The sequence below is a fragment of the Aspergillus bombycis genome, assembly GCF_001792695.1.
Source record: "Aspergillus bombycis strain NRRL26010 chromosome Unknown contig00001, whole genome shotgun sequence".
NCBI lineage: Eukaryota > Fungi > Ascomycota > Eurotiomycetes > Eurotiales > Aspergillaceae > Aspergillus > Aspergillus bombycis.
Genome location: NW_019170003.1, coordinates 480660 through 508651, shown reverse-complemented (window position 1 = coordinate 508651; position 27992 = coordinate 480660). Strand labels below are relative to the sequence as shown.

Below are 27992 nucleotides of genomic sequence, written 5' to 3'. Positions count from 1 at the left end.
TAGCGGAGACTCCTGACTCGGTCCGATCTCGCCAGAGGGTCCGACAAGGCTGGCCCGTTTCATACCCTTCAGGATTACCGGTTCAATGCCTGACTCGTATCTGTCTTTTCGATCTCCCGCACATTGCATCCTGGATCTTCACTCCCATCTCTGCCCATTGCACATTGTGTAGATAGGTTCAAAGAAGTGAGATACAACAGATTCAATTGTTGCTAAGATAACCTTAGGTAGAACGTCGGTAAATGGTCAGTGCCGATTGGGCGGTGGAATCGCAGCTAAGCTTTTTTTGCCTACGCGAACCGGAAGCTTAGCCCTAGACCCAAGCCACTTGTTTCAATCTTAGACATGTTTTCCCACTTCCAAAGAGGTATCGTATCCTTCTTCTCTACCCTGCTGTATTGTAAGATAGAAAAAGGGATATAAAAAGCGCCTCGGACCTCTACGATGTTTGCCTTTCTCCCAGCATCGTCTCTATCAATCCTCCATTCCTTAATCTTTCATTCAGTCCACTCTTGAAGGCGCCTTGTTGACCAAGTCCTCGTCCATTCTTTCTGAAAAATGCAGCTTCTCCAATCTTCCATTATTGCCGCTACTGTTGGCGCTGCGCTGGTCGCCGCAGTCCCCGTACCCGAGCTCGAAGCCCGCGACTCCTGTACATTCACATCCGCTGCCGACGCCAAGTCGGGCAAGACCTCTTGCTCGACCATCACTCTTAGTAATATTGAGGTTCCCGCTGGTGAAACCCTTGACCTGACAGGCCTCAAGGAGGGCACTACTGTATGCATAGATGCTCAAATACATGCTCTTATAGTTGGCATATACTAAAGTCACGTCTAGGTCATCTTCTCTGGTGAAACTACCTTCGGCTACAAGGAGTGGAAGGGCCCTCTCATTTCCGTGTCTGGAACCAACATCAAGGTCCAACAGGCCTCTGGTGCTAAGATTGACGGAGACGGATCCCGCTGGTGGGATGGAAAGGGTGGTAATGGTGGAAAGACCAAGCCCAAGTTCTTCTATGCCCACAAGCTGGACTCCTCTTCCATCACCGGCCTCAAGATTTACAACACTCCTGTGCAGGGCTTCAGCATCCAGTCGGACAACCTGAACATCACTGATGTAACCATCGATAACTCCGCTGGTACCAAAGAGGGCCACAACACCGACGCTTTTGACATCGGCTCTAGCACCTACATTAACATTGACGGCGCCACCGTGTACAACCAGGATGACTGTCTTGCGATTAACTCTGGTTCGGTACGATAACATCACCCCAAATATTTCCCATATTTTCTACATCTCATCATTTGCTCACCTGCTAACACCCCTGCAGCACATCACCTTCACCAACGGCTACTGTGATGGTGGCCATGGTCTCTCCATCGGCTCGGTCGGTGGTCGTAGCGACAACACTGTCGAAGATGTGACTATCTCCAACTCTAAGGTTGTCAACTCCCAGAACGGTGTCCGCATCAAGACCGTCTACGATGCCACCGGTACTGTCTCCAACGTCAAGTTCGAGGATATCACCCTCTCCGGTATCACCAAGTACGGACTCGTTGTTGAGCAGGATTACGAGAATGGCAGCCCCACTGGTACTCCAACCAACGGCATCAAGGTCTCCGACATCACCTTCGAGAAGGTTACCGGTACCGTCGAGAGTGATGCCACTGATATCTACATTCTCTGTGGATCTGGCAGCTGCACTGACTGGACTTGGTCCGGTGTCTCCATCACCGGTGGTAAGACTAGCTCCAAGTGCAAGAACGTTCCCACTGTTGCTTCTTGTTAAATACGGACTCGCACGGGGATATTAGCTTGCGTTGTTGATAGTTATTGTTCTCGGTGATAGTGCTTCACTATTTGTAGCACTTATAGTTTAATTCAGCATTACACAACTACTCAACAATTTGCCCCTTTTACAGATTGTGTCTGACACAGCTTCTTATTCATTACACTCTTAGTGCAGCCGGAGAAGGGAAAACAAACCGTTATGTACGGAATAGACTTCACAATACTAGGATATTGTTGGACTTTCAGAGGGAATTTCCCGAGAACGTCAGCATTGATGTCACTGGTTCTGAACATACATACAATGACTATATTTGGAGCCTAGGAGGGATTGTATATTCAAGCCAATCTCTCTACATGATCTGCTTATTCTTTCGATGATCAGCTATGGGACATACTTAAGGGTAGAACGATAGATGAACCTTATATGCCTGCAACATTCAAATTTGAGAACTTAATAAGAACTATATATGGAGGTAAGAAGAGAATGTTCGTTACATATGTGGGCAGGATGATTAATTGGCGTCTCGAGGAACGCAGCACCGCCATCAAATGCTCAATTATCCTTGGCTTTGGACGGACTTTGATGATGACTGAGCTGGCCCATCTAATATCTATTGGTAGCGTTCTTTTCGCTATAGGCTGCTCTTTGTGCGCTACTGTAGTACTGATCATTTTCTGCTCTTCAATCTATATTCCCATTTTAACCATTCTCATCGAATTATGTGACTGGAAACAGTGGGTCTTAATGCAACATAGTGTTGCGCAAGAACAATAATATTGTCACTGTGAGAGATCTGATCAGGATTATAAAACATAGGGCCTTGTATTATAAATGCAAAGACAATTAAAGAAATGAATGATAGACCACTAATTACATATCTCCAAATTAACTTTCCCGGAGTATTCAACAACAGACCTAGACAAAATCGACTTAAATGTGTGGCTAATCACGTCAGTAGCTGAAGTGACGAGCGTGCTCACGATGAGTAAGGCTTGCTTCCTCCTTTCTCAAAAAGGATTGAATATATATGCTCCTGACAAGACCATACGGACGCCTCTGCACAATGCTATCATTTCCAACAGACTTGAATTTATCAGTACAATACTCGCTGAGCCCGATATTCGAGCTGACGCCCGAGATATGTTTGGACGGACCCCTTTCTGGTATGCAACGCGGGAAGGAGGAAGCCCCGAAATAGCTAGTGTCCTGCTTGACTATGGAGTAGATTATAACGCTCCAGATTCTGAGGGTAGGAATCGCATTTTATTATGACACACAACCATTACTAACATTAGTCGCTCATCTAGGGTGTACCCCGTTAGGGTCGGCAGCTGAATCCGGAAATACTGCTGTACTACGTCTCTTGCTTGGGAAGGGCGGCATCCATGTCAATGCGAGAACAGACGACGAGATCCCTCCACTTTGGTTGGCGTGCCGTGCTGGCCAAGTAGATATAGCTGAGATGCTACTTAATAATAGAGCTGATATTAACCAGAGGAGCAGAGAAGGCACGTCACCCATCCATGTGTCAATTATTCGCAACCATATAAAAATCGTTCGACTCCTCCTTCAGCAACATGAAATTGACATTAATATCAAGACTGACCGGGGAAGCACCGCCCTCATTCTAGCTGCAGTTACTGGAAACTATGCTCTGGTACGACTTCTACTCGAACATACTAGAATTGAGATCAATGCTGTCGATGACCGTCAGCAGACAGCGCGCGCGTGGGCAGCTAGAAAAGGTTATGCCGAGATTCTGAAGCTTCTAAACTAGCAACGTCTGGTGATACTATATAGGTTTTCATTGTTCGATGTTCAAGCCATATATCAGATTTCTCTAGTGTGCCATTTTTCAATGATCAGAATAACTGACTGGTTTCCCGCCTATGTATGGTAGGAAGATCTAGTATGTTACTAGAAATCAGACCTCTCTGTATTCAATCGATTCTGATTACCTCGTAGGCAAATCGACTGGTCGAAACGGGGTTTTGACCATCCATAGTTAACTAATGTATTCGGTAAACGAGCCGCCACTGTAAGCGACCCGCCATCTTCTGTTTTCCATAGTAAACAGCCTATTTTTAAATAATTATGTCTCAACCAATTCAGTTTACCTCTACTTAGAACTTGATATATAGCTTATTTTAGAGTAGAATAGTTATGTATAAATATTAGAAATCTTTTTAAGCTCTTGTTACTAAGATAGGATAAAATATAGTATATTTTATAGTATATAGTTAGAATTTATATATTTTAAGTCTTGTTTTTAACTTAAACTTAATTTATATCTAAAAAGTAGTGATATTAGTAAGATACCTTGATTATAAGCTGAAATATCTTATAATAGTTGAGATATTATTGTTTAAAAATAGGCTGTTTACTATAGAAAACAGAAGATGGCGGGTCGCTTACAGTGGCGGTTTGTTTACCGAATATGTTACCCGTTCTGGTGCTGCTTACGCATTCAAAATATTGATTCCACAGATAGTGGGGAAGCCGGAAAAGTTCAAGAAGTGTGTCGGTTTTGTCCGCAACTTGGGCCATACAAGATGCCCACTCCTCCCGGAGGGTGCAGTCATCAGGACGGGCTGCACACGCGTCATTAACTCCTTTCTCTATGCCTTCACGGACACATTTGGTGTAAGGAGTATCATCGCGCTCCTCGAGGTTGTGGATTGGGCTAGCAACAGCGAGGCCAACAGCGGCGAGCGAAAACAGTATCTGGATCTTCATATTGAGATACTGTTAAATTATCTTAACCAGAGCGGTGAACCCTGATTTCCAATGGAAAAATATAATATACAAGTATACTAAAGATAAGTGAGAGAAAAGATAAGATATATGTTCAAGAAGCAGCAGATCCAGCCAGCAATAGCCCAGATCTTTATACCTTGACTTCAATGCCTCAGGCAGAAGAAAAGTTCCACAAAATTACCATTCTGGTCACGTAGAATGAATGATATATATGATAAATACAATGTACCAAGGAAATAGTATGTGTATATCAACCCACAAGAGTGTGTGGGGCCCACATCTAAATCTGGTCCTGGAATCTGTAGATCACGTTGATCTTCCTAGGTTTGTCCAGTCCCACCACAGGTTTTCAGCTCGTGTTTTCACGCCACGCGGCTTTTAGAATCCAGCAATTATGACTCTAAGAATACCCCCTAGTTAAGGCCTATTGATTTTATTAGGTCAACAGGGATAAGAATTGACTTCCTCTTCCCCAGACTTTCTATGTGGAATCTATTGTTCGGGGATTTATCTATATTTATAACTACTTCGTAGCTTTTTAGATCTTACCTATTTAATATACTATTACAAACAGAGGTGCCAGCTCTGACAGGGTCAGGGTTTAGTGTGTCGCTAGTTCTGCGGCAGTCAGAGCTGGTATTGCATGAACGCTGTGTACTAACTGTGTGGAGAGCTCCAGAGAGCTCTACTACTGAGATAGGGCGCGGAAAGTTCGTGTTGACTCCCTGTAGAGTGGTTCGCTTACAGATCGGGAGTGGAACTATCCGAACCACGTGGCGAACGGTGGTCCTATTATATGTTGTGTAGGAAGTGATATACAAACACAAACACACCCAACTCTTCAAAATTACTATCTTAACATAATCGGTAACGAGCGGGGCCAATGCGCCTGCTTTCGACGTACCATGTTTCGTTGGAAGCTCTTCGGAGGACATAGATCAAAACCAGATACAGGATATCTCCAATGGAATTCTAGCTACATCATATCCTCCATCCCCCATACACCCCCAGAAAAGTATCAGTAAGCATAAAAACAATCAATTTCTTTAAATCAAATATTCATTAGATAAAGGTAAAAAACACTAGTTCAATCAAGCTGGCCACAATCGCCCCTGTGATCTGGGAGAGTGATACTCCCAGTAAATTCAACTCTTTCTCTAATGCTTCCTTTGATTGTTGTTCGTCTTCCACGCCTCCCCATATTTATTGTCCCTATATACATCGATCCTTTAATAAAATAGCAAAATTTATTATTACATAAAGGTAGCCCTTAAAAGATTATTAATATATAATTCTTTCTCAACTGTTCCATCTCCCAGGCAAGGACTAGGAATCAAGCATCATCCTCAATTCAGATTGAATCCTTTAATATAGCCGGGCAAAACATTGTTCTCAATCTGCGGGATCACTTCCTGCAGAATTTGCAACTGTTCCGGTTGCAGATTTCCCAGTTTAGGGGCGCGGTCGAGCTGTATAACATTAGTGAGATAAGCCTTATACACCCACTCTGGTGTTACACAGCTCTTATATCCTGTTAAGAAACGTATGGGAATTCTCAATGGGGAACTTTCGGCGGCTTCGGTAGTAGCTGTGTCTATACATGATCTCAATTCGGACAGCTCGTACAAACCGTCTCTGCATGTGTCAGCAGCGTTCTCACACGCGCGCTGAAATTCTGCCTCCACACCATCCCTGACACACGTGAGGGTGTCTTCAATAGGATTGCGCTCCTCGAGGTTGTGAATTGGTTTAGCGAAGGCGAGGCCCACTGCGGTAAGCGGAAACAGGATCTGGATCTTCATGTTTGGATACTGTTGAGTATGGGAGGTGAAACTGATTTTCCAATGGAGAAAGATGTGTTTGAACGTGTGGTATCGCCCAGATGTTTATACCTTGACTGCAGTGCCTCAGACAGGAGAAGGTCCCACCACTTCTGTGGCCACGTAAATTGGTATTTGTTCAATAAAATATAAGTTTAAAATTCCATACCTTCTTTAGGAGTAGAATTCTGACCAAATAGCCAATAATATTTAGACTTGGCAAGAACTCAGGGAAGTGGTCATTCCATCTCAGGTTAGTGTATATATGGATACCAATCTATTAAGATCAGCAATTTGTTAACAGAAGCGGGATTATTATAGGATAGGGTTAGTCTTCTGAGTCTTTCTCACAGACTTTCTTCGTATAGTTCTGGGGCCCAAAGTTCAATAGATATGGCTGGAGACGCTAGGGAGCAATTACTTCTCCAGAAATAGTTTCCACAGCAAGGATTGGATATTGGGCACTTGTAGTGAAGTGTACAAAGCTAGATATATTTATAATTTATGAGTTGTTCACGCTACCCTGTAATAGTGTGTGGGCCATATCTCAATCCGGGTCTTGGGATCTGCCGATCACGATGGTCATCCTCCATTTGGACAGTCCCCACCAAAGGTTTTAAACTTCAGCTTGTGTTTTCGCGCCACACGTTTTTAGAATTCAGCAATCATGCTCCAAAGAATGCCCTTGGTTAAGGTCTACATTTTATTCACCAAATACCCAATTCACATGGCTAGAAGTGGAACCTCCTCCTGCCTGAGGCATTGCTGTCAAGGTATAAGAATCTGGGCCATTGCTGGATCTGCTGTTTCATAACGTATCTCTCTCTTTTCTCTCACTAGCCCTCTTTTTTTTTCTTTTTTTTTCTTTTTTCTTTTTTAACAACTCTCCTGATATCACACATATTTTTCTCTACTGGAAATCACTTTCACCTCCCTAGTTGAGATCATCCAAGAGTGTGTAAATATGAAGATTCAGACACTATTTTCGCTCGCCGCTGTAGGCCTTACCTTCGCTACACCAATTCACAACCTTGAGAAGCGTGACCAACAAACGTGTATTAAAGAAGCTGTGCAAAAGGAACTCGGAAATTTCTTTGATATCTTGGCCGTATCCAATGAGAAGAACCGTGAACAGCTGGATGGCTTTATATCATGTATTGCCGAAGAAGTTGGTCAGCTCAACGATACTGCAGAGCTTACTCAGAATCCCTTAGAATGGCTGCAGTCTTCAGAATGTGTAGGTAACACTAGAGTGGATATATTTAAAAAAAGAACTTATCTTACTAATATGATTGTATACAGGTCAAACATTTTGGAGGAAATTTCATGAGTGCATTGGTTTCCCAGGGAAACAGATTCCAGGAATCCGTGGCCGTGGCTCTCTCAGAATCGGCCACATGTTTGCAACAGTTAGAGGAGAAATGATGGATGAAGAAAAGGACATTCCATCCAGGATAGTCATTGAAGTTATCTTATGGTCTTGGTTTGGTGCACGTTCATCTTTATCTACCTAATCCTTTTTTCTTATTCATTTGCAACACTCCTAATATCACACTCAAATTTTTGTTCTTTTAAATTACTTTGACATCTCTAGTTGGAATTATCTAATATTGCCTTAAGTAAATTATAAGGACATGCCATACCTGCTTCAGGAAGAGTAATATTCACTAGAAATAACGTAACTGGTAAACAAGCCGCCACTGTAAGCGGCCCGCCATCTTCTGTTTTCTATAGTAAACAGTCTATTTTTAAGCAATAATATCTCAACTATTATAAGATATTTCAGTTTACAATCAAGGTATTATACTAATATAATTATATATCTTATATATAAATCAAATATAAGTAAAAAATAGTCCTGGAATATATATATTCTTACTATATACTATAAAATATAGTATATTTTATCTTAACTTGGTAGTAAGTGTCTAAAAAGCTTTATACTGTTTATATATAACTATTCTACTATATAGTAAGTTATATACTAATTTTCAAGTAGAGATAAACTGAATTGGTTGAGATATTATTGCTTCAAAATAGGCTGTTTACTATAGAAAACAGAAGATGACAGGCCGCCTACAGTGACCCTCTTCTTAAATGTCCGCAAAGGAAAAGGGAGGGCGGTACCTTCAGAAACTGTTTCAGGATCAGTCTGTCTAGTTAAATAGACCACCAAGGCAATAGACTAATCACCCACCGCACGACTCGGTGATGAGTCAAATTAAAGTAATAGGTGTACCCCGATGAGAGGGACGAGGTTAAGTAGTGGAGTGGAGAAGTGCGGTCCGCCGTGTAAGCAGCCTGCATTAGCGTGCGGCCAAGAAAAGCCAAGTACGTACATATTCACTGCGAAGGGCATTATAACTCCGAGATATGTCTCTAAACTCCGTTTTGCTTACCGATTCCAACTGACCCTGGGATTTTTAAACATTGGCGTGATCGCATGCCTTCCGAATTTCATTAAATCCTACCGCTATTGAACACTTTGGTGTGATATCTCTATACCATAGCCTGGGCCTCACGATTCTATATAAACGCTACATCTTATATCAGGCCTTTGTCAAGCATTATATCCATTGGAAAAAGGAACTCTGTCACAACGCGATGCTTTCATATTCCATACCTTTTTGTATCTGTTTGTCTTTTGGCCTTTCGGTCTTGGCATTCCCCTCGATACGTCTGAGAGACGTGTATCAATTTCCGAACGGTACCTGGCTGGAGAATATTGCCGTTCGCTCTAATGGCAACGTTCTCGTCACGGCATATAACTTGGCCCAGCTGTGGGAAATCAATCCATTCAATGGAACCGATTCACACCATGCGCATCTGATCCACCAATTCGAAAATCCCGGCACAATCACCGGTATCACCGAGATCGACCGAGATGTCTTTGTGACAATCGCTTCGAATTCTCTCTGGAAGGTCGATCTGAGTATGACTGAGCCCATAGTCGACCCAATCGATATCACAATCCCAGCTGGGACTCTGAACGGGATAGCAGCTTTGAACGATTCATCGCTAGTGATTTCGGACTCATCCTTGGGCCTTATTTGGCGCGTGGACATCCAACAGGGGACGTATGACATTCTGATAAGGGACAACACAACAGCCACAAGCACAGCCTTAGGACCAACACTTGGAGTCAATGGTATCAGAGTCTTGGGCAGTCATGTCTACTACGTGAACTCGCCCCAGAGATCGCTCTACCGCGTTGGTTTAGATGCGTCTGGTAATACGGTTGGACAGCCCGAAACCATCGCGCAGGGAGTGTTGGCTGATGATTTTGCCGTTACCTCTTCGGGGGCTTATCTTGCTGGCTTGACGGATAATATTATAACAAACGTATCCCATAATGGCAAAACGCATGTCGTGGCAGGGGGTAGAAACTCGACTGCCGTGATGACTGCTACGTCTGCAGCTGTTGGGAGGACCAAGTACGATGCGAATGTGCTCTATATCACGACGGGCGGAGAGACACAGGGGCCTGTTAACAACACGAACCATAAGGGGGGCAAGATAGTCGCTCTCAGACTTGATATCTAGAGACTGCTTTCCAAGCAGCATAGCAAGTAATTGGTCACGTCAGCCTTCATAGGAGGTAATTATACCTTGGGAGGAATACCTGCATGGAAAAGGCTTCTTATGTACTTACTACAACCCGCGATGAGATGTGGAATACGAGAAAGGTCTTGGCTTCTGTGTGTGACGATTATATACAATATAGTTTTTAACAAATCAATAATTCTCGCATAACCAGTTCTCAGGGTACTGTGGGCTGGGTAGTCAACGCTTAGTAAAAATATAATGTGTCAGTGATTTTTCTGCATGAAATGTGCTGCAAAGGGTTTATGCATGTAGTTCACCTGTACTTATTCTCTAAGGCACATTGCTTGTCTTGTTGAAGTACCTGGTGTTAGGGTTTCTATTACCATGCTAGAAATGAAAATCAATGTGGAATGTGGAAATTAGATGTATGGAGGTGGAAATACAACGCCAAGACATCTCTGCCAATTGCCGAGCGATTTTCTCCCACTGCGCCGTCTGACGCCGAACGTATCTGTCATTTTCCTCGTGACCCGTCAGTCACCTTAATCTCACACATTTTGTTTCCCAAACATTATCCTGGTTGTTGATGATAAAAGCATGGAGTATGAAGCGCATATGGCGCAATTATTCCAAAGCCACACGGTCCCAGGTTTACATTGGACGATGGAATCGTCCGGGCTGTTCGCACTATCACATCCTATCTAATCGGAACTCCAGCACTACTTGCATCACCGAGTATCGATCAAAAGAGAAGACATTCTTGTATAAATTCCAACGGCCGCGCAACTTCGTCACTACAGCTATTCCCTCTCTGCTTGTGCCGCCCCTTATCTTCGTCGGACTCCTGCTCGCTCTCTGGACATGGAAATGCTTCTGGATCGTTGTCTTACAAGACAAACTTCTATACCTTTCATGGTTGCCACCGCTTGCACGGTCCGAGAAGATCGCGGACTATGAGGCCGAATGTAGGCCGGTCCAGTGGACGCAGAGGCAGATCCAGAGTCTGGACGGGACTAAGCTGGCGGTATGTGAAGGTCGCATCCCAGTCCACAGCCATAATGGTCGTGTTGCATCCGCGACTCCTGGAGAAGGCGATCCGCAAAATACGACAATGAAAAAAAGAAAGTCAGTCGTAATATGTTATTTTCAGGGTAATGGCGGTTCAACCCCCCTTCGTTTGCCACTCCTTTCTCAGGTTCTACGAACAATCAAGGAAAAAACGAAATCTATGCCGTTATCTACATCTTCATCAGATGGCACTGAGTTCACCATAGTGGCCTTATCATACCGCGGCTACTGGACTTCCTCGGGCCGCGCAACGCAATCCGGCATTGAGCTTGACGCGCAGGCGTTCCTCGACTGGGTATCGGAAACGTATACCGCACCAGACACCGATCTGGAGGTCATCCTCTGGGGGCATAGTCTCGGCTCGGCCATTGCGAGCAGTGCTACTGCAACTTATCTTTCCCGCCATCGTGACCAGTCGCCTGTGGATGAGATGGGAACCTCTCGTCCAGTAACCATCGCTGGACTGATTCTGGAAGCACCGTCCTCCAGCATCAAGGATATGCTTATAAGTCTATACCCACAGAAATGGCTCCCGTATAGATATTTGTGGCCCTTTTCGTGGAACCACTGGAGTTGTACTACCGCAATGGAGAGGATTGCTCGTTGGTGGGACCAGAATAAGGAGCAAAGCAATGCGGTCATTCAAGGGGGTAGGTCAAGAGTGACGATGCTGCCCGAGTCTGGGCGCCGTTGTACAAGTGCGGAGTCCCCTCGCTCGCCTCCTCCAATTCTTCTGCTTTCTGCAGGGAGTGACGAGGTGATCCCTCCGCATGTAGCGGATCAATTGGAATCGGATGGGAAAAGGCTTGGGCTAGAACTTGAGAGGAAAGATGTACGGGGGGCGTTGCACACAGAGGCACCTGTCAAGGTGGACGGCAGGGAGGCGTTGGTTAACTTTATCTTTCAGAGTACCTCCCAACGGCAGAGATAGTTTAACAACTTATTGTATCACAGTGCGCTCTTCATATTCATTTCTGGAAGAAATCGAATTCGGTGGAAAGAAAAGCATGTCGCGATAAAAGCTTTCTTGAGAATATAGACTAATTGCCTATGTTTAATCATAAGTTATTCTGGGATTGCCCTGCGGTTATTGAAGCTGTACTGGATTTGAAGACTCTCCATAAGGCTGCTTTCTCTACCAGATTCATTTATTATATGATGTTGCTGATATACTGTATACCTTTATGGTCACACCTCCTCAACGCTTTGTATGGCAACGCCACGTATACTCGGAACGGCCATCGCTGCTGAGAACTTGTTCAAACCCTCCTGCATCTTCACCCTCAGTGCTAAATCTGTCGATGAATCGCGTGATTGGTGATTAGTCTGTACACAATCATCCTCACTCTGGAATTCAAGACGCGATCGGCTGTTCTGATGTAGCTCGAGTACAGTCATAAGCTGGTCAAGAAGGGCCAGAACTGATGACAGGATACTAATACAAGGCTGCTCAGCTACAATCTTCGCGTATTCCGATAGAGTCATCGCTGTAGATGACCCCAGAGACGTCGTGGTTGTGTCCCCATTAGAAGCAAAACCAATCCTTGTGTGCAACCAGGTTAGTCGGCTTTTCGCTCCAGTCATTTTCCTAATTAGCTGGCCTATATCCGCAGGCTTAATATTTGCCTGTGATTCGATGATAGTGCTCGTAGCTGCGTAGTAACCTGGACATCTAACTATCTCGTTGAAAATGAACTCCGTGGCATGGTCGACCAGGTCATATCCATTTCTCTCATTTTCCATGCCGGAACTCTCATTGGCTGTCAATGACCATTCTGGTTTCTCTAAAAAGCATGGCCCTCCTTGCCTAAAAGCCTCCGTGACCAGAAAATTCCGAAAGGACAGCAAAAGAGTACGACCTATACCATGCTTATGCGCAGCAGGTCCACGGGCACATATAAGGTAGCGGATACCGCCGCAGTGGAGTACCCAAGAATTCTTGCAGCTCTCATCCAGCATCTCGTATCCTCCAAGCAAAATCGCAGCCGCTAGCGTCTCATCGGTGAGCGCAGCGGGTGTCTGCAGGATATATGCAAGATGCTTTATTCCTCGGCCATACATGTGTCGACCGCAGGCGATAACTCCTTTGTCACCTCGAACAACTCCCATATGGAATGTATTCAGTGCTCGGATTGCCCAAATCAACGCTTGTGGGCAGGTTAGTCCCTGTTGGCGTACAAAGTCCATCCAGTTCACCTCTAGTAGGGAGGACCATATAGAATACGCTGGAAAGTAATAATCAAGAAAGTCATTAAACCGCTCCTTTGTCTGGATGTCCAGCGCTGCAAAGGTCAGACCGGGAGCAAAGACCTCGTCAATGATGAGTTCAGATAGTTCTGCTGGCTGAGTCTGTTCCTGCCTTTGCACTCTTGGAGGGGTTCTACTGGGGCATCCCAGAGGCTCTCGTCGGTATCGCTGCTGCAGAGCTTGTGTCTGGTCGCGGAATTTGAAGTGACGATTATACCCCGGACATTCACAGCCTCTCTTGATACATCGCAGGCATTGAGGACGAGTCTCATCGCACTATAAGACCAGCTTAGTCCACCTACCCCGCACGGCGCTGTTTAATTTTGTTCTGGCATCAAACGGAGTACTCCATTCAAGAATGGATAGTACAGTGGATACGCACCTTGATTCTGCGATTCACGCACATGCGACATCCTTTGCTGTTCGAAACCCCCACCATGATGATTCGGGTAACCTGGGTTGGCGAATGTGGTGGCAGATACAATAGCACAGTACAACGAGGGCAGGCAATTAAGGAGTGAGAGCAGTGGCACAAGCTGAGTGAGCAAGGGTAGTAATCAGTATTTGGGAGCTGGAGGGATCCTCTTTGTCTTCATACTTTGAGACTAGTCACCCCGTGACCTTGGGGATGCGATTCTCTAGAGGGCTGTCCGTGTAACATAATCTTGACCGAGTGCATCCGCTTACTGTATCAATTTACTTTTGTTTCGCTGTATATGTCGGTGATTCCGCTTTTTTTCTTCTCTTTTTTTGCCCATTTCCAAATAACCAACGGATGATTACTCCACCTGGTGGAGCATGGATGGAAACTAGTGACCTAAACCGAACCTTAAGGTTAACTGACGATAGTACATATTAACATTAACATTGCTAGGCATAAGTGGGACTCATAATCCAACGAGGGATTTTCGTTGGCGCGTCACGGGCATACCTCCAATGGTTTTCACAACAGATGTACTATTGCTGCGTATAACCAGTAAGATAACTGCATCATAAATAACTCATTCAGATATGTCAGTATTTACCTTCATTGTGCAACGCTGCGTAACACGGAGCCGGCAAGCTCTAGCCCGAGGGCACTTTACATTCGGATGTTTAGTCATATTGTGGATAGTCGGTTAGCGGTTCCAGTACATAGATTTTAGTATTTAATGGATTTCATCAGAGGAAGACGGAACTTAAAAGCATTAGAGGCAGGAGAAAAAGACCATGTGCAAAACACCAACTTGGGCTCTTAGTCGGGTAAAAAGCGATTATATATTTTACTAGTAATCACTACTGGAACGCAGCATTCTGAGGCGGATGATAGCTGTTGAGTTATATCTACAGGACGAAGGGACCCAAGTCCTTTCATTATAGTATGAAATTTATAGCTAAATGTAATGAACTGATTAATCTGAAAATTGAAATTAATACCATGAGCCCACGGCGCTGTGCATAGTTAAGCTGCCATTCTCTTAATAAGCAGAACTGTGCGTGGCCGTGTAATTCGCTTGATCACGTGGGGAGTGTTTCACCTAATCTGGTAGCCGGATTAAAGATCCACTGATGAATCACATCTGACCACGCTTCTGCCGACAGGATGCCGCGAGTGATAAGTCATCCGGTTAAAGCTGCATGTCTCGCCTGGTATAATCCCGTATTGTCTTCGGCGTGTTGATAGCAGTGTGCTGACTAGCGTGCAGTCGTGCATCAAAAACACGTTGCGACGGTGAGCAGCCTTGTAAACCTGTAGGGTCACCTGATCTCAAGCTCGCATAAGAGATTCAGATCGCTGATGCTGGCCGTTATCACAGTGCTTTGAAAGAAATCGTGGTTGCTATTACCGTCCCAGTCGCCGTGGCGGACCGCGGCGCAGCACTAAAAATGATAAGGAAGTCCAACGCGTGAGCGAACCTCGCTCTTCCATGTCTTCATCACATCCATCGACTTCCGGCACTGTGGTCGACATTCCTCAGTGCCCAAATGTTTCAGGTACAGGGGACACGAGTTTTGGTCAAGAGGCGGATCCCAGTCTGCGGCATATCATTGGTCTCCTTACACCTTTCAGTGGAGAGCAGAGCCTCAGTGTGGACCCAGGTTTGCTTTGGGGTCCTCAGGATACAGAGCCTCCTAGTGAGATAGAAAACCCTGTTTTGCGGGTCTATATCTCTGACAAAGATATGTAAGTCCTCCACGTATAATGCTTACTTGAGTACCTTCGACAAATTTCCCGTGCCGGCTAACTAGAGTCAGAGTGAACGCATATTATATCTACATCCATCCATATTTAGCGTTGTTACCAGCTTCCGTAGGTCCACAGTATGAGGACAGGCCGGAAGTCTTCCAGCCCTCGGCTGCGGAGGCCAGCACGGTGGATAAGTCCTGTTTGCCTTATTGGCCGACAACTTCACTAAGTTTAGCATTATCGGCAATACTTTCCTTGATTCCGCCTCCTCAGGACCCACAACCGTCAGGGGAATGCCATGTTTGGATGCGACGTGCCTATGCACGTCTCTATGCGCAAGCCGCCCTCAGCAGTGCAGAAAAGGAGATTGACGATCTTGTGTCACGAAACAACGCAACTTCCTATGCGGAAGACGCCCGTCTTCACACCGACCTCCCGTTTCAGCTTTATCCAGTTCTGGCTCTCGTTGCTCTGAGTATCTATGAGTATTGCCAATGTGCTAATGTATCCCGGATGCGCACCCGAGCGAACCAGGCCATTACAACGGCTATGGATCTCGGCCTCCATAGCTTGGACTCGAATGCCTCAGAAGCACACCGACGAGCATGGTGGTCCGCGGTTAGTGTTTCCAGATCTCAATTCTGTGGGAAATGGTTACTTACTCATCACAGATTTCCATACTGTATCATACTTCAGTCGTACAAGTATCAGTAAGAGTCCAGACAATGATCAAGCTTTTTGACAACAGCCTAATCTATAATCTACCTCCAGTCACCCATCATTACTGCAAATGATGCTAGGATAACTACTCCATACCCCGAATTTAAAGCGTTCTTAGATGGTCCAGAGGTAAGGATTATCCTCACTACGCCGCTCTCGGTTTGTCTATGAGAGAGCTATAGTTAACGCGTTCATCAGCCATGGCCGCTTTTGCTTAAAGCTCAGGAAGCTTACATCTCGGTCTCCGACATTCTAGGGGCCTTGGGCCTAGTGTATAAAGCTTCTACACAATCAATTGACTTGCGCGATCAGATACATCAACTCGACTCGCGTATAATGTCACTGGCGACAGAGTCCGAGTTCTACATGGGTCTAACATGTAAGGACGATGCCGAAGGGCTTGCCATGCAGGGTATGGGACTGATCGCATATCTCTTGCTCCACTCGTGAGTCATACCATATACGCTTACGTTAATTAAAGGTCTAACTTTGCTTTTTTTTCACAGAGCATGGATCAGACTCCATCGGTTTAGAGCCTTCATGGATATTCCGCTGTTTGTCGAAAAGCACTGCGACCTTACTGCTATCAATGACAAAGCTCCATATCCGGAAGTGTCGTTGAATTTTGAAGCCGTATTTCCGTTTACCGAGCAACAATCCTCTGTCAGGTGCTTGAAGTCATCCCTTGCCGTGGCTCGAGCATTTAGAAACCTTCCCCGTCCACAACCATCCCGGTCGACCGGGGGCTCAGGAAACGATGACTCACCAACAGCCACCCAAAGCCTGGCTATTCCTTCTGCAGTGCCACTTACCTTTTTTGGCGCGCGATCTCCAAGTGCCTTGCCGTACTTTAAGTGTACGGCTATGCAGGCTAGCTACTCAATGTTTATGTTAGTGCATCGAATACGGGCAGCTATGGCCTCCAGCCGTCTTTCAGTCTGCTATCCTCTGATGGCGAGTCCAGAGCCTGCCACAGAAGTCCAAGATGCTAGGAGGCTTATTGAAGAGCTGCGACATGCAATTGAGTGCCTAAAGCATTCTATGGAGAGGGATATGGTATTCGAAGGCATTGCTGCCATGTACCGTGGACTTACCGCTGTCTATCTCTCAGTATTCCCAAATTGATTATTTCGAGTAAGAAGTGTCCTGCCCTGCCAAACGTCAGGAAAGGAATTCGCCATCTGTTCTGGACGTTTAGAAATCTGGGATGCAGCAGCTTGCATGGCCCCGGGTGATGTACCAGTTTGATCACAATTCCGATTACCTTATTATAAGATATGCCTTTCTCTTAAAATTTTAGCGTTGCCCGAAGATATCATCATTCAATGTGGTTTCCCGCCAGAGATTTAGTGTGTTTGATGTTGAGCCTATTTTTGAGATCCTGGCACTTAAAGGACTTTCTGGGAATCCATCAATAGGTTGAGGAGCAAGGACAATTAAAGAAGAAAGAAAGAGGACGGAGGAGAAGAAAATGCTCTTTCGGGTTCCGCGGACATCGAATCCTGAATGAATCTTCGGCGTCCGAAAATGGATTAGCTTGCAGTGAAGCTTTTGGGCATGCCCTAACTCATCAAACAACATTCAATCGCATTTATATAAACCGGGTAATCTCTTAGGGTAGTGGACGGAAAACTGTGGATTCTCATGTGAACGAAAAGAAGGCAACATGACTAATAGCTGCCCGTGTAGCTCATCGCAAAAGCCCTCAAATAGCACCATGGACGAAACCCCAAGATCGCTTGAAGGTCCGACTGAGCAGGAAATCGCCGTGGATTTTCCAGACGGCGGATGGCGAGCATGGAGCGTGGTGCTGGGGTCGTGGTGCGCAATGGTTCCCTCGTTCGGTCTTTTGAATACAATGGGTGTCCTAGAAGCTTGGCTGGCAAATGACCAGTTGAAGGAATACTCCAAAGCTTCCATCGGTTGGATATTTGGTCTGTATTCCTTCTTCCTTTACTTTGGAAGCGTGCAAGTTGGTATGCTGGGCTAAACTCTTTATTGTTCATACCAATACTGAAGACTAACTCAGACAAGGGCCGGTTTTTGATGCGTACGGCCTCAGACCCTTGCTTATTCCAGGATGTATCGGACTTGTCGGTTCTCTCATGGCTTTTAGTGTAGCCAGAGGTTTGTCTAATTTCAGGAAACATTCATTGTCCATCGCACTAATATTAAACATTGCCTGTCGCTAGAATATTATCAGTTCATGCTCGGTTTCAGCGTCCTCGGTGGAATTTCCTCATCTATGGTCTTTACCCCCAGTGTTGCCTGCATCGCGCATTGGTTCCATCGACGCCGTGCCTTGGCGACAGGAATCGCAGCCACTGCGGGTGGTTTCGGTGGTATTATTTTTCCTATCATGATATGGAACCTCACCGAAGTTGTCGGTTTTGCATGGGCCATAAGAATAACTGGTTTCATATGCACCTTGTTTTGCATTCTATGCATCCTACTCCTGAAGACCAGGTTGCCACCTAAAAAGCTAGGCGGAGGCAAGATTGACATTAGAGCCCTGCGCGAAACCCCGTTCTCCCTCCTCACAGTCGCCATTTTCCTAATCGACTTCGCCCTATTAATTCCCCTGACCTACCTGACTTCTTATGCTGAATCACACGGTATGGAAGAGAGCTTGGCATACCAATTAGTATCAATTCTCAACGCCGCTTCGATCCTCGGACGCGTTGTCCCGGGTTACTTTGCAGACCGCTACGGTCGGTTCAATGTCATGATCGTCACAACGCTTGTGTGTACTGTCTTCACACTCGCACTGTGGTTACCGGCCGGGTCCAATACCGCAGCAGTCATGGCATACGCTGTACTCTTTGGGTTCTGGAGCGGTTCCGCTATAAGTCTTGCCCCCGTTTGTGTTGCGCAGATCTCGTCCACGGAGGATTTTGGAAAGCGATACGGAACGACGTATTCGTTGGTTAGTGTTGGTGCTCTGTTTGCTATACCTGTGGCAGGGGAGATAATGAAAGCTCAGAGTTCAGGCGGAGAGAAAGAGGATTATTCGGGGCTTATACTCTTTTGCGGTTTGGTGTATGCTTGTGCTTGTTTGTTTTTTGCATTGGCGAGGGGGGTTAGTACAGGGTGGAGGCTGAAGACTATGTTTTAGGGTTTACTTTGGGAGGCAGTCGGTGCGAGTGAGGATAGAGAGAATGGTGGATGTGAGTTAGTTCGTAATGTATGTGTGGCGTGTTTCGCCTAATCGTCTCGTGTCATTAAGAGACCCGAACATGAATACTTGGCATTTATTCTCTATCTGTATTACGAGTCATGGCGCTATACCTTCATTGGGGTGTCAGCGTGCCTTTTAGCTCGTGATTGTAGCAGGGATCTTTTAGTGCGAGTACTAGTAGTATGGAGTTCAACTACTAGAACTATTGGAGAGCTGGACCCACCCACCCGTCCACGGTGATACGTAAGGGGTGCATTTTTGATTCAAAGATAGAAGGTACCTTCAACCTCATCGATACTAAAAAAGAGAGCGTGGACCGGAGAAGTTGTACTTACACCATCATAACCTCTAATAATATGAATAGAGCGGTAACTTTAAGCCAGACATCGAAGGGCAAAGCAGGCTGCTACACAATCACGAAGGAGTTATAAGATAGTGTGTGGCTAGCATTGTAACCGAAGAATGCATAGTTTGCGAGTGTTTGGGACCCTGATCCGCGGCAACCTCCGGTGAAGCAAAAACAGGAAGAAAATGAATATACCACACCAGTACCCTTTATGTGCCTTTTGGAGCCTCCCTACATGCAACGGCAGCTTCCTCGCCCATGGCCGACAGAACAGTAATCACTACAGACGAAATAATTAATCAGTATCCCCCTAAACAATGATAAAAGGTCCTAGCACCACTTACAGAGTTCCTTGCCGTCATTAAAGTCGTTCACAATCTGCGAACCAAGGTCGCCAGGAGGTACCTTGACATTGTCTTTCGGGTTACCCTCAATGTCCATCAAGTTTAGGAACCCCTCATCGACATTGACCTATGCATATATAAATTGGTGTAACTTTTCAGTTTGTCCTGTATCAGTGACTTACAAGTGAATACACATGTTGCAACACGTTTGGGACATGGACGAAATCGCCAGAACCAGACTCCAATTCAAGCTCCCTGCCAGTAAAAATGTCCAGACCTTTCACATATGTCAAAAACTGGCTCGCATCGATTGAAATATCAACGATTTTGCACGGCCGGCCGTTAATAACGACGAACATATTTTTACGTAGGTCGGAACACTTTACAGAGGATGTCCCGGATCCTCCGGCACTTCGCTCATCCTAGGGTATGTCAATCGCCGGTTTCAACCTCTAAAGTGCCATGTATGCTCGGATCTCCCCGCTAGATTCAGTCTGCGCGGATATAAAGGAAGAGTGAGTGGACAGGAGAGACATACGTAAGTTTGATAATTTTGCCCGTCGTCCGACATTGTACTTGACTATGGAGGGAAAGTTGGGAAGAAAGATATAAGTGATAAGGAGTTCAGAAGTGCCGAAAGGATTACTGGTGCTGCGGGATATGGGGGAGATTAAATACCGTGTGCTAGTAGGCTGACGGCATGGTTGCCCCTCCACACAGTAGTACACACACGAGGACGGTCTATTGGAGGGAAGCCAGATCGAAATACTACTACTAGTACTGTCGATCCCGGCAGGAATTGGTCTCCTATAGGATGATATAGTACGTGGGTCTGAGCACGTGCTGTCAGTGAGCTTTACGGCAAAGATGTAAAGAAAAGCGGCAAGGGCATTAAACTACCTAACAAACAAAGAATAAATAGTATTAAAAATAAAAATAAATATCGCTAAACGTGCACATTTAACAGCAGGCCTTCGCTGGTAGTCACCCACCCAACTACTAACCTGCCGGCATGTAATAGCTGGGTAGGTGTTCAGGTGAAATAGTATTATCTGACATTGCAAACAAGTTACAACATGTAATGTTGACAGGTATGATTAATACGGAACAAGCCTTATTATCTAAGCTTTGCTGAAATACTGAATCTTACACTTCCTTGAAAACTCATGGGCATTGGCAGATAGTACATTGATGCAATGTCATAGCCTTGGATTAATACTGTACACAATCAGTGAGTGTGACATCTAGTAGTTCAGATCAAAAGGTTCCAAAGATGTCACACGGTAATCATATATCACAAAGATAACCGCTCCTTGTAATAGTCACTGCATGCAAGTAAGCAAGTGCTCACCCAGACTATTTCTCCAGCTTCAAAAAGGCATAAGCCGAGTCGACAACACTCTCCTCAAGGCCACGATAATGAAGACCAAGTATTCTCTGGGATTTCCCCGCGTCAGGTGTATATAGCTCAACACCTCCAAAGCCCGATCCGGGTTTCCCGAGAGGTACACGGTCCTTCACCTCAGCGACCTTCTCCCGCAAAATGTCTGCAATTTGCTGATAACTAAAATTTCCAGCACAAATGAAGAAACGCTCGCCACCGGCCTCTGGAACTTCGTACGCTTTCAAATGGGCCTGCGCAACGTCTCTCACGTCGACCCAAGACCAGAATCCATTGTCCGGTATGGGGTCACTTTGCTTTGAATCCGGAGACATCAGCCGGTATAGATCAGTCGAGGTGACATTCAATTGGGACACATGCGTCGTGTTGATATTAGGGCCGTAGATCAAAGGTGGTAAAATGGTCACGAGGTCAAAGGACGTATTCTCGTCCTTGACAAAGTCCCACGCAGCACGCTCTGCCACCTTTTTCGCGGCAAGGTACGCCTGCAAATTGGTGGTGCCTTCGCCTATAGCCTCTTCGTAGGTCATTGGGTTCCAGTCTTTCTCGGAGTACACATGACCGGGCCATGTACCTTTGGACATGTCGACCATGGAAGCAAAGGAAGAGGTAATGACTATGCGTTTGACCTGAGGTGCGTATTTTCGAGTGGACTGGAGGATGTTGATGGTGCCATTGATCGCAGGCTGTACAATATCCCGCTCGTTATTCTCTGTTTCAATTGCGCCTGGACAAGCCGTATGCATGATTCCATCGACACCTTGTACTGCTTTGTCGAAGGCACCATCTTTGACAATATCGGGGACGATGGCAAAGCTTAGCTGCTCGCTGTATTGTGGAAATATGCACTTGACCTTCTCCGCTGTAGCTTCAGAGCGAACCGTTCCTCGGACATGATAACCGGCGGAAATGAAGGCTTCAATAACGTGAGCTGCCACGAAGCCGGAAGCCCCTGTCACAAGAATGGTTTTGGGTGGCTGCATTGTAGAGAGGGAGTGTATAGAGTTCAATGTCTGATTCAGTCAAGGTCAAGTATGCTTGGTGTACTGTGTCACTGTTTGAACCAGTTTAAGGAAGTTGGGCCTTTATATCTATCCATCTGAACCACCGATATCCGTGAGCTGATTACTGATTAGAATATCTCTAATAAACCACCCTGGCTTATAAATTATCCTCGGCGGTTCTGTATTACTGCAACTATGGGCCATGTAACCCCAAAATGGATGCCAAGACTGCAAATCCAGGAAAGAACCGGACTTAAGACTTTGTGTTCCAGACATTTGAGCGACATAGACTCGTTCTGTGTGGGGTCAGGAAGCTCAACGGCGGATTGAATGGTCCAGACTACACGCCTACATAGGTTCAGGGAAACTGCCAATAAATTCACACCAGTACATTATGCCATTGTATCGTATGGATAGGCTTAAGCCATATGCTGCAAAGATCTAACGCGACATATCGTCGCTGCTATTATGCTGTAAGACATACGAAAGGAGTGATCGATGGCAACCTTTAAGGTTGTTCACCTCGGTGGAGCCAAGTCAATATCGGATCCTGAAGAAGCCCTAAGGCCTCGGATAGGTGGATAGGCGACCTTCCGGGTTCCGGTCGTGGTTGGGAAAGTTCCCGAAACGGAGTTAAAGGGTAAAATCCGGCCAGGTCCTCGCACTCGTTTCGTAAGTCGCTGGGCTATCTGTGAATTCCCGCTTGCCATTGACTCTTGCTGTATATTGCCATCCCATTTAGAACACAGTAGCGGAGCTTTTGACATGTTCCAGGCCTTCAGCCTCATAGGTCTGCTTTGAATCCCAGCCATAACAAGAAAATGTCGAAGTCAACACGAATAAGATTGGAGGAAGTGTAATCCAGCCCCACCGCACATGGATCCGCGTTTGCATGATCCTCGATGTACCCTACGGCGGTGAAACACCTGGAATGGTAAAGTCTAGAATTGGCCGGAGGAATTAAGTTGCCCTTAGTCTAAGTGAGCCATGTGTTGGGCATACAGTCTGCAAAATGATGTTGAAAGTAAGTTTGTCATGGAACCATCGACCCCGAGAATACAGAGTCGCAGAATCGACGGCAAAATTAGAGGTATTCTGGTTTTCTTTGGCCGGTGAGTGAATGTATGTTCTATCAAGGACGGTTTTGTTATATCATGCCTGATGGGTAGTTTGGTATGCTTTATTCTTCTCCACGTACACCCAGTAGGCGTTGACGCACCAATAGAGCGAACATCGGGCTATAATGGCATTGGAGAGCTTGGCTTTCTGGGAAATTCGGCTTGTCATATAATTCACAAAAGAGTTTAATAGCGTCTTCCTGTATTGGAGGATCCTCTTAAGATCATAGCTGTGATGGCGGCGGAATGTGGCCATTGGGAAGCGTATAATGGTATTCACATTGGTATAGACATTGACTGACTCGCGTCAACGGGATAAGGAGCTCGGGTGTAAGGTCTCACCCTTCTTGCGGTGGAAGCGTATGAAGTGCAAAAAGGAATGGTCCCGGAGAGGCTCGAACTCTCGACTTCTGAGTTATTAGCTCAGCACTCTAACCGACTGAGTTACGGGACCAAGTGTGCCGGGAAGGCTGCAAATGGTGGATGGACTTCCAATTGTAATAGCCAGAAGAAAGCAAGCTAGGCAAAACATTGTTTCTCTCCGTAAAAAGGACGCATGTAGATGATCGCCGTGGGTAAGGAAGGATTTGTGGTTTTCACGGGTTGGATTGCAAGATAGACTTTCAATGCGCTCTTCTGCTAGCTCTGAGATCGTCCGCGCCTCTTGTTATCGTACTGCTGTACTGGTTATCGGCAGGTAGGTCTTGTGTTAGAATCGTTTAGGTGATAAGATGCCTGACTTATGCTTGATTTATTAGCCGGTGTCTCATTTCCCGGGAGTCGCTTTTTATGGCGACCACATGGAAATATACTCCCAACAGAATTTCGAAGCCTTAATTGCAGGACTATTCGTGAACGGGAGTTGTTTTGGAAAACATAGTGTAATTTGTATGCGGCGTTGGTCATACTGAACTCATCACTACCCATCTGTACTTGCTGGTGATCTCAGAAGAGCATCATTAGAGACGTCGAGGGAAAAAGTAGACCAGTGAAAATATAAAGAGCGTCTACTTGATCCGTTGTAGAGAAAAAGGCCGTAAAAGCAGCGATTCCGTTCAAGCAGTGATTTTAAAACACAAGTGACAGTCTCGCAGCTTGAAGTCGCGCCACTAACTAGTACGACCCGCACAGCAAGGTGGACAAGTGAACGAAGGATGCGTTGTCACCTTGGCATGTGTCAGTGGTAACCATAACAGGTATCCGCCTGACCTCTGTCTTTTACTCTACCAACCCCCTCATTACACCCAACTCACCCGCTGCGAATCATCGTGATGGACTGTACCATATGCAATAAACCCATTGACTTTAGGAGACGGGGCTTTTGGTTCAACCCTTTTCGAGCCGGTATGACCTCCAATGACCAAGATTTAAGGCAGTGAGAATCTTCACATTGCCCCTTACATTGTATATCTTAGATCGCAACTGATGACTATACAGTGTACAAGGTCGGGGAAAGCATCTGTCTCTCTGACATACCTAGCACTATGGACAGGCAATCAGAATGGCTAAACTAGGTGTTGGTTTAATCCCCCAGGACTAACTGAAACATATCAAAGTTGCGCCCATTTACTATCATTCTTTGAGTTTTCTTCTTATTGCCCCTTAGTATCATCTTTCAGCGGAGGGTGCCAGCCTTTGCCTAATAGCCGGGAATGAACAGTGCTTTAGCACCTATCCTATACTACTAAGTGCTTCTGACATTTCCTGTGCCTTTAGACCAGCTCCGACATTGTAGTAAATGCGCATATGAAAGAATATCTCTGGACAGGTATATCAATTGGCATGGAACCATTCCCATGAGAAAGTTCATACAACTGTGTGAGCTGATTGGAAGTTATGATTGTTTCTTTAATCGTATATCTAGTGAATATATTAGGCTGGACCGAATTGGAGAGTTAATTGCTACGAAAAGTAGCGGAAGTTGATCTGGCCTGGCACCAAGAAGCGCGGATCTGAATCTGCAATCCCGAAAAGGTAAATTCCCGATGCGCAGATTGGATTTCCCTCCAATCGGCACACCACAGACTACAACGTCCTGCAGAACATGAGTCCATCATGCCTCCGTACCCGTCGGTGTGGGGGTGGGGAATCCTAGCTTGCCATAAGTCAGTCCGCCGTAATATGTTGCGGCAGAGTATTTCTACTGCGGCTGACCCCAAACCAGGGTTTTACACAACGCTTTACCAGAATGGTACCCAAGATATTTTTTCTGTCATTGCTGCCAGTGGCGCTGGGATATCCGCGCCTGCAATCACGGTTGGACAATGGGCTCGCGCGAACCCCTCAGATGGGGTATGAGTTGCTAACCCCTATTACTTGAGTAAAGCTGACAACTCAGGTGGAACACCTACAATCACTACTCATGTTCACCAAACGAAGCTATTGTGCGCTCTAACGCCCAGGCCTTGGTGGATTTAGGATTAGCCTCGGTAGGGTATCGGTATGTCACCACCGACTGTGGCTGGAGCGTTGCGGATCGACTGCCTGACGGATCCTTGACCTGGAATGAGACCTTGTTCCCGGAAGGCTTTCCCGCACTTGGGCAGTACCTTCACGACCTCGACCTTCTTTTCGGGGTATATGGGGATTCGGGAATCAAGCTGTGCGGGAGTCCTCCCGATAATGTCGGCAGTCTATGTGTGTGTTTCCAAGATGCTTAATCGCCAAATACTAATGGCTTTTGGATAGACCACGAGGAGCAAGATGCTAAGACCTTTGCAACTTGGGAGGCTGACTCGCTGAAATGTGCGGCAATCTCCCTCTTCGAACCGTCAACTACTAATGTTCTCTGGATGTAGACGATAACTGCTATTCCGACGCCGCGACGGACTATCCCAACGTAAACTACGAACCGAGCACGTCGCCACAGCCAAGATTCGAAATCATGTCGCACGCCCTGGCAGCACAGAACCGCTCCATCCTTTTCCAAGTTTGCGAGTGGGGCCTTGATTTCCCAGCACTGTGGGCACCCGCGCTAGGTCACTCGTGGAGAATTGGCAATGATATCATCCCCCACTGGAGGGCGATCTTCAGAACGTTGAACCAAGCTGTGCCTCAAACTAGCTTTGCAGGACCTGGCCAATGGCCCGACCTGGATATGCTCTTGGTGGGCAACGGTATATTCTCAATTCCAGAAGAACAGACGCACTTTTCCCTCTGGGCGATTCTCAAGAGTCCCTTGACTATCGGAGCTGCGTTGAAGGACGACAAGACTTCCATAAACGATGAGTCCGTACAGATATTAAAACAGGAAGACGTTATTGGCTACAATCAGGATTCACTGGGTGTGAGCGCCACTTTCCGGCGACGCTGGTCAGACGAAGGCTATGAAGTATGGAGTGGGCCCTTATCTGGTGGCCGTATCGTGGCCGCCTTGATCAATTGGAAGAATGAGTCGAGGGACCTTACTCTGGATCTCCCAGATATTGGTTTACAGTACGCTGGCGCGGTGAAGAATATCTGGGATAGTTCTACTGCTCAAGATGTTAAGACGTCCTATACAGCAAGGGTTGAGGGACATGGAACAATCCTACTCGAGCTTCAAGATACTACAGCTTCTGGACACTATCCGGGTGACACGTTCGCTACGTCAACTGGGTGAGTGATGGCTCAAATACCTTGGCTTCTATGCTACTCTAACACTACTATCAGTTCTTCGACCACGTTTAAATCGATCTACGGTGTCACCACAAGTGCCAAGTACAACATCACAGTAAGACTATCCAACGGGGGCTCTGAAGATATAAGAATACAGTCGACGGCAGGTAATAAGACCATTACTGCACGGGTCTCAGCATCAGGTATAGAAGCATCTGCACAGATACCCCTAGTAGCCGGATCCTCGAACTCTATTACTATTGCGTCCTCGCAGTCCGTCGAGTCCATCACGATCACCCCTCCCAACGGTACATACTACCCGAACACAGTCTTCACAACAACTGGAGATGCAGAAGCTGTCTCCTGTGGCGCAGGATATTGTCGGCCAATTGGCTCTAAGATAGGGAACATCAGTGCGAACAGCACGGCTCGGGCTGTAATCCCCGCGACCGCCGGCAAGAAGTATTTGGCAATCGACTACATCAATAATGAGGTTGCATTTGACTCGGCCTGGGATTGGGGTTCCAACTCTCGAAATCTCACTGTGAGCATTAATGGTAACAAGCCAGTCAGAGTCGAGGTCCCCTTGAGTGGCCAGCATAGTGAGTTGTTTGGGCCCGGTAAAGGGTGGTGGGATGCTGCGACAATAGGGGTATTGACGGAGGGATGGAAGGATGGAGACAATGACGTTGTCATTGGAAACGAGGGTGGCGAGAATGGGTTCACATCGTACGGACCTGACTTTGTCGGCTTGAGGGTGTTTTAGTTAGACGTAGATATATTCTTGCTACCGTTGTAAGTTAGAAGATCTATTAAGCCTTACGAAGTGTGCTAAAACTTACCACATCTCATACAGAATATATAAAGGAGCTACCTTGGCTTGTTG

The 27992-nt window shown here is 46.0% G+C and overlaps 12 protein-coding genes across 12 annotated transcripts; 8 read left to right on the top strand and 4 right to left on the bottom strand.

The window, feature by feature from the left end:
- Positions 1–558: 558 nt before the first annotated feature.
- Positions 559–1789, top strand: ABOM_000191 (glycoside hydrolase family 28 protein; the record flags this gene model as incomplete). The annotated part of the gene is made up of 3 exons (XM_022527321.1): positions 559–777; positions 838–1254; positions 1331–1789. The coding sequence occupies 3 exons, from the start codon at positions 559–561 to the stop codon at positions 1787–1789; spliced, it is 1095 nt and encodes a 364-aa protein (XP_022394786.1).
- Positions 1790–2773: 984 nt separating this feature from the next.
- On the top strand, positions 2774–3569 carry ABOM_000190 (ankyrin repeat domain-containing protein; the record flags this gene model as incomplete). Its single annotated transcript, XM_022527320.1, has 3 exons — positions 2774–3041; positions 3100–3239; positions 3288–3569. 3 exons carry the CDS (start codon positions 2774–2776, stop codon positions 3567–3569), a joined length of 690 nt encoding a protein of 229 aa, XP_022394787.1.
- Positions 3570–5895: 2326 nt separating this feature from the next.
- On the bottom strand, positions 5896–6351 carry ABOM_000189 (uncharacterized protein; the record flags this gene model as incomplete). The annotated part of the gene is made up of 2 exons (XM_022527319.1): positions 5896–6018; positions 6067–6351. The coding sequence occupies 2 exons, from the start codon at positions 6349–6351 to the stop codon at positions 5896–5898; spliced, it is 408 nt and encodes a 135-aa protein (XP_022395009.1).
- A 982-nt stretch (positions 6352–7333) lies between these two features.
- On the top strand, positions 7334–7794 carry ABOM_000188 (uncharacterized protein; the record flags this gene model as incomplete). Its single annotated transcript, XM_022527318.1, has 2 exons — positions 7334–7606; positions 7672–7794. 2 exons carry the CDS (start codon positions 7334–7336, stop codon positions 7792–7794), a joined length of 396 nt encoding a protein of 131 aa, XP_022395008.1.
- Positions 7795–8973: 1179 nt separating this feature from the next.
- Positions 8974–9912, top strand: ABOM_000187 (uncharacterized protein; the record flags this gene model as incomplete). Its single annotated transcript, XM_022527317.1, has 1 exon — positions 8974–9912. The coding sequence occupies one exon, from the start codon at positions 8974–8976 to the stop codon at positions 9910–9912; it is 939 nt and encodes a 312-aa protein (XP_022395011.1).
- A 607-nt stretch (positions 9913–10519) lies between these two features.
- On the top strand, positions 10520–11914 carry ABOM_000186 (alpha/beta hydrolase; the record flags this gene model as incomplete). The annotated part of the gene is made up of 1 exon (XM_022527316.1): positions 10520–11914. The coding sequence occupies one exon, from the start codon at positions 10520–10522 to the stop codon at positions 11912–11914; it is 1395 nt and encodes a 464-aa protein (XP_022395010.1).
- A 257-nt stretch (positions 11915–12171) lies between these two features.
- Positions 12172–13669, bottom strand: ABOM_000185 (Zn(II)2Cys6 transcription factor domain-containing protein; the record flags this gene model as incomplete). The annotated part of the gene is made up of 2 exons (XM_022527315.1): positions 12172–13506; positions 13613–13669. The coding sequence occupies 2 exons, from the start codon at positions 13667–13669 to the stop codon at positions 12172–12174; spliced, it is 1392 nt and encodes a 463-aa protein (XP_022395013.1).
- A 1468-nt stretch (positions 13670–15137) lies between these two features.
- Positions 15138–17242, top strand: ABOM_000184 (fungal specific transcription factor domain-containing protein; the record flags this gene model as incomplete). Its single annotated transcript, XM_022527314.1, has 6 exons — positions 15138–15394; positions 15466–16015; positions 16069–16107; positions 16169–16246; positions 16316–16563; positions 16624–17242. The coding sequence occupies 6 exons, from the start codon at positions 15138–15140 to the stop codon at positions 17240–17242; spliced, it is 1791 nt and encodes a 596-aa protein (XP_022395012.1).
- Positions 17243–17834: 592 nt separating this feature from the next.
- On the top strand, positions 17835–19232 carry ABOM_000183 (MCT family MFS transporter; the record flags this gene model as incomplete). The annotated part of the gene is made up of 3 exons (XM_022527313.1): positions 17835–18093; positions 18152–18244; positions 18310–19232. The coding sequence occupies 3 exons, from the start codon at positions 17835–17837 to the stop codon at positions 19230–19232; spliced, it is 1275 nt and encodes a 424-aa protein (XP_022395015.1).
- Positions 19233–19850: 618 nt separating this feature from the next.
- Positions 19851–20344, bottom strand: ABOM_000182 (uncharacterized protein; the record flags this gene model as incomplete). The annotated part of the gene is made up of 3 exons (XM_022527312.1): positions 19851–19921; positions 19986–20112; positions 20168–20344. The coding sequence occupies 3 exons, from the start codon at positions 20342–20344 to the stop codon at positions 19851–19853; spliced, it is 375 nt and encodes a 124-aa protein (XP_022395014.1).
- Positions 20345–21341: 997 nt separating this feature from the next.
- Positions 21342–22370, bottom strand: ABOM_000181 (SDR family oxidoreductase; the record flags this gene model as incomplete). The annotated part of the gene is made up of 1 exon (XM_022527311.1): positions 21342–22370. The coding sequence occupies one exon, from the start codon at positions 22368–22370 to the stop codon at positions 21342–21344; it is 1029 nt and encodes a 342-aa protein (XP_022395017.1).
- Positions 22371–25697: 3327 nt separating this feature from the next.
- On the top strand, positions 25698–27872 carry ABOM_000180 (alpha-galactosidase D; the record flags this gene model as incomplete). The annotated part of the gene is made up of 5 exons (XM_022527310.1): positions 25698–25801; positions 25848–26146; positions 26198–26254; positions 26308–27106; positions 27161–27872. The coding sequence occupies 5 exons, from the start codon at positions 25698–25700 to the stop codon at positions 27870–27872; spliced, it is 1971 nt and encodes a 656-aa protein (XP_022395016.1).
- Between the last annotated feature and the right edge of the window lie 120 nt (positions 27873–27992).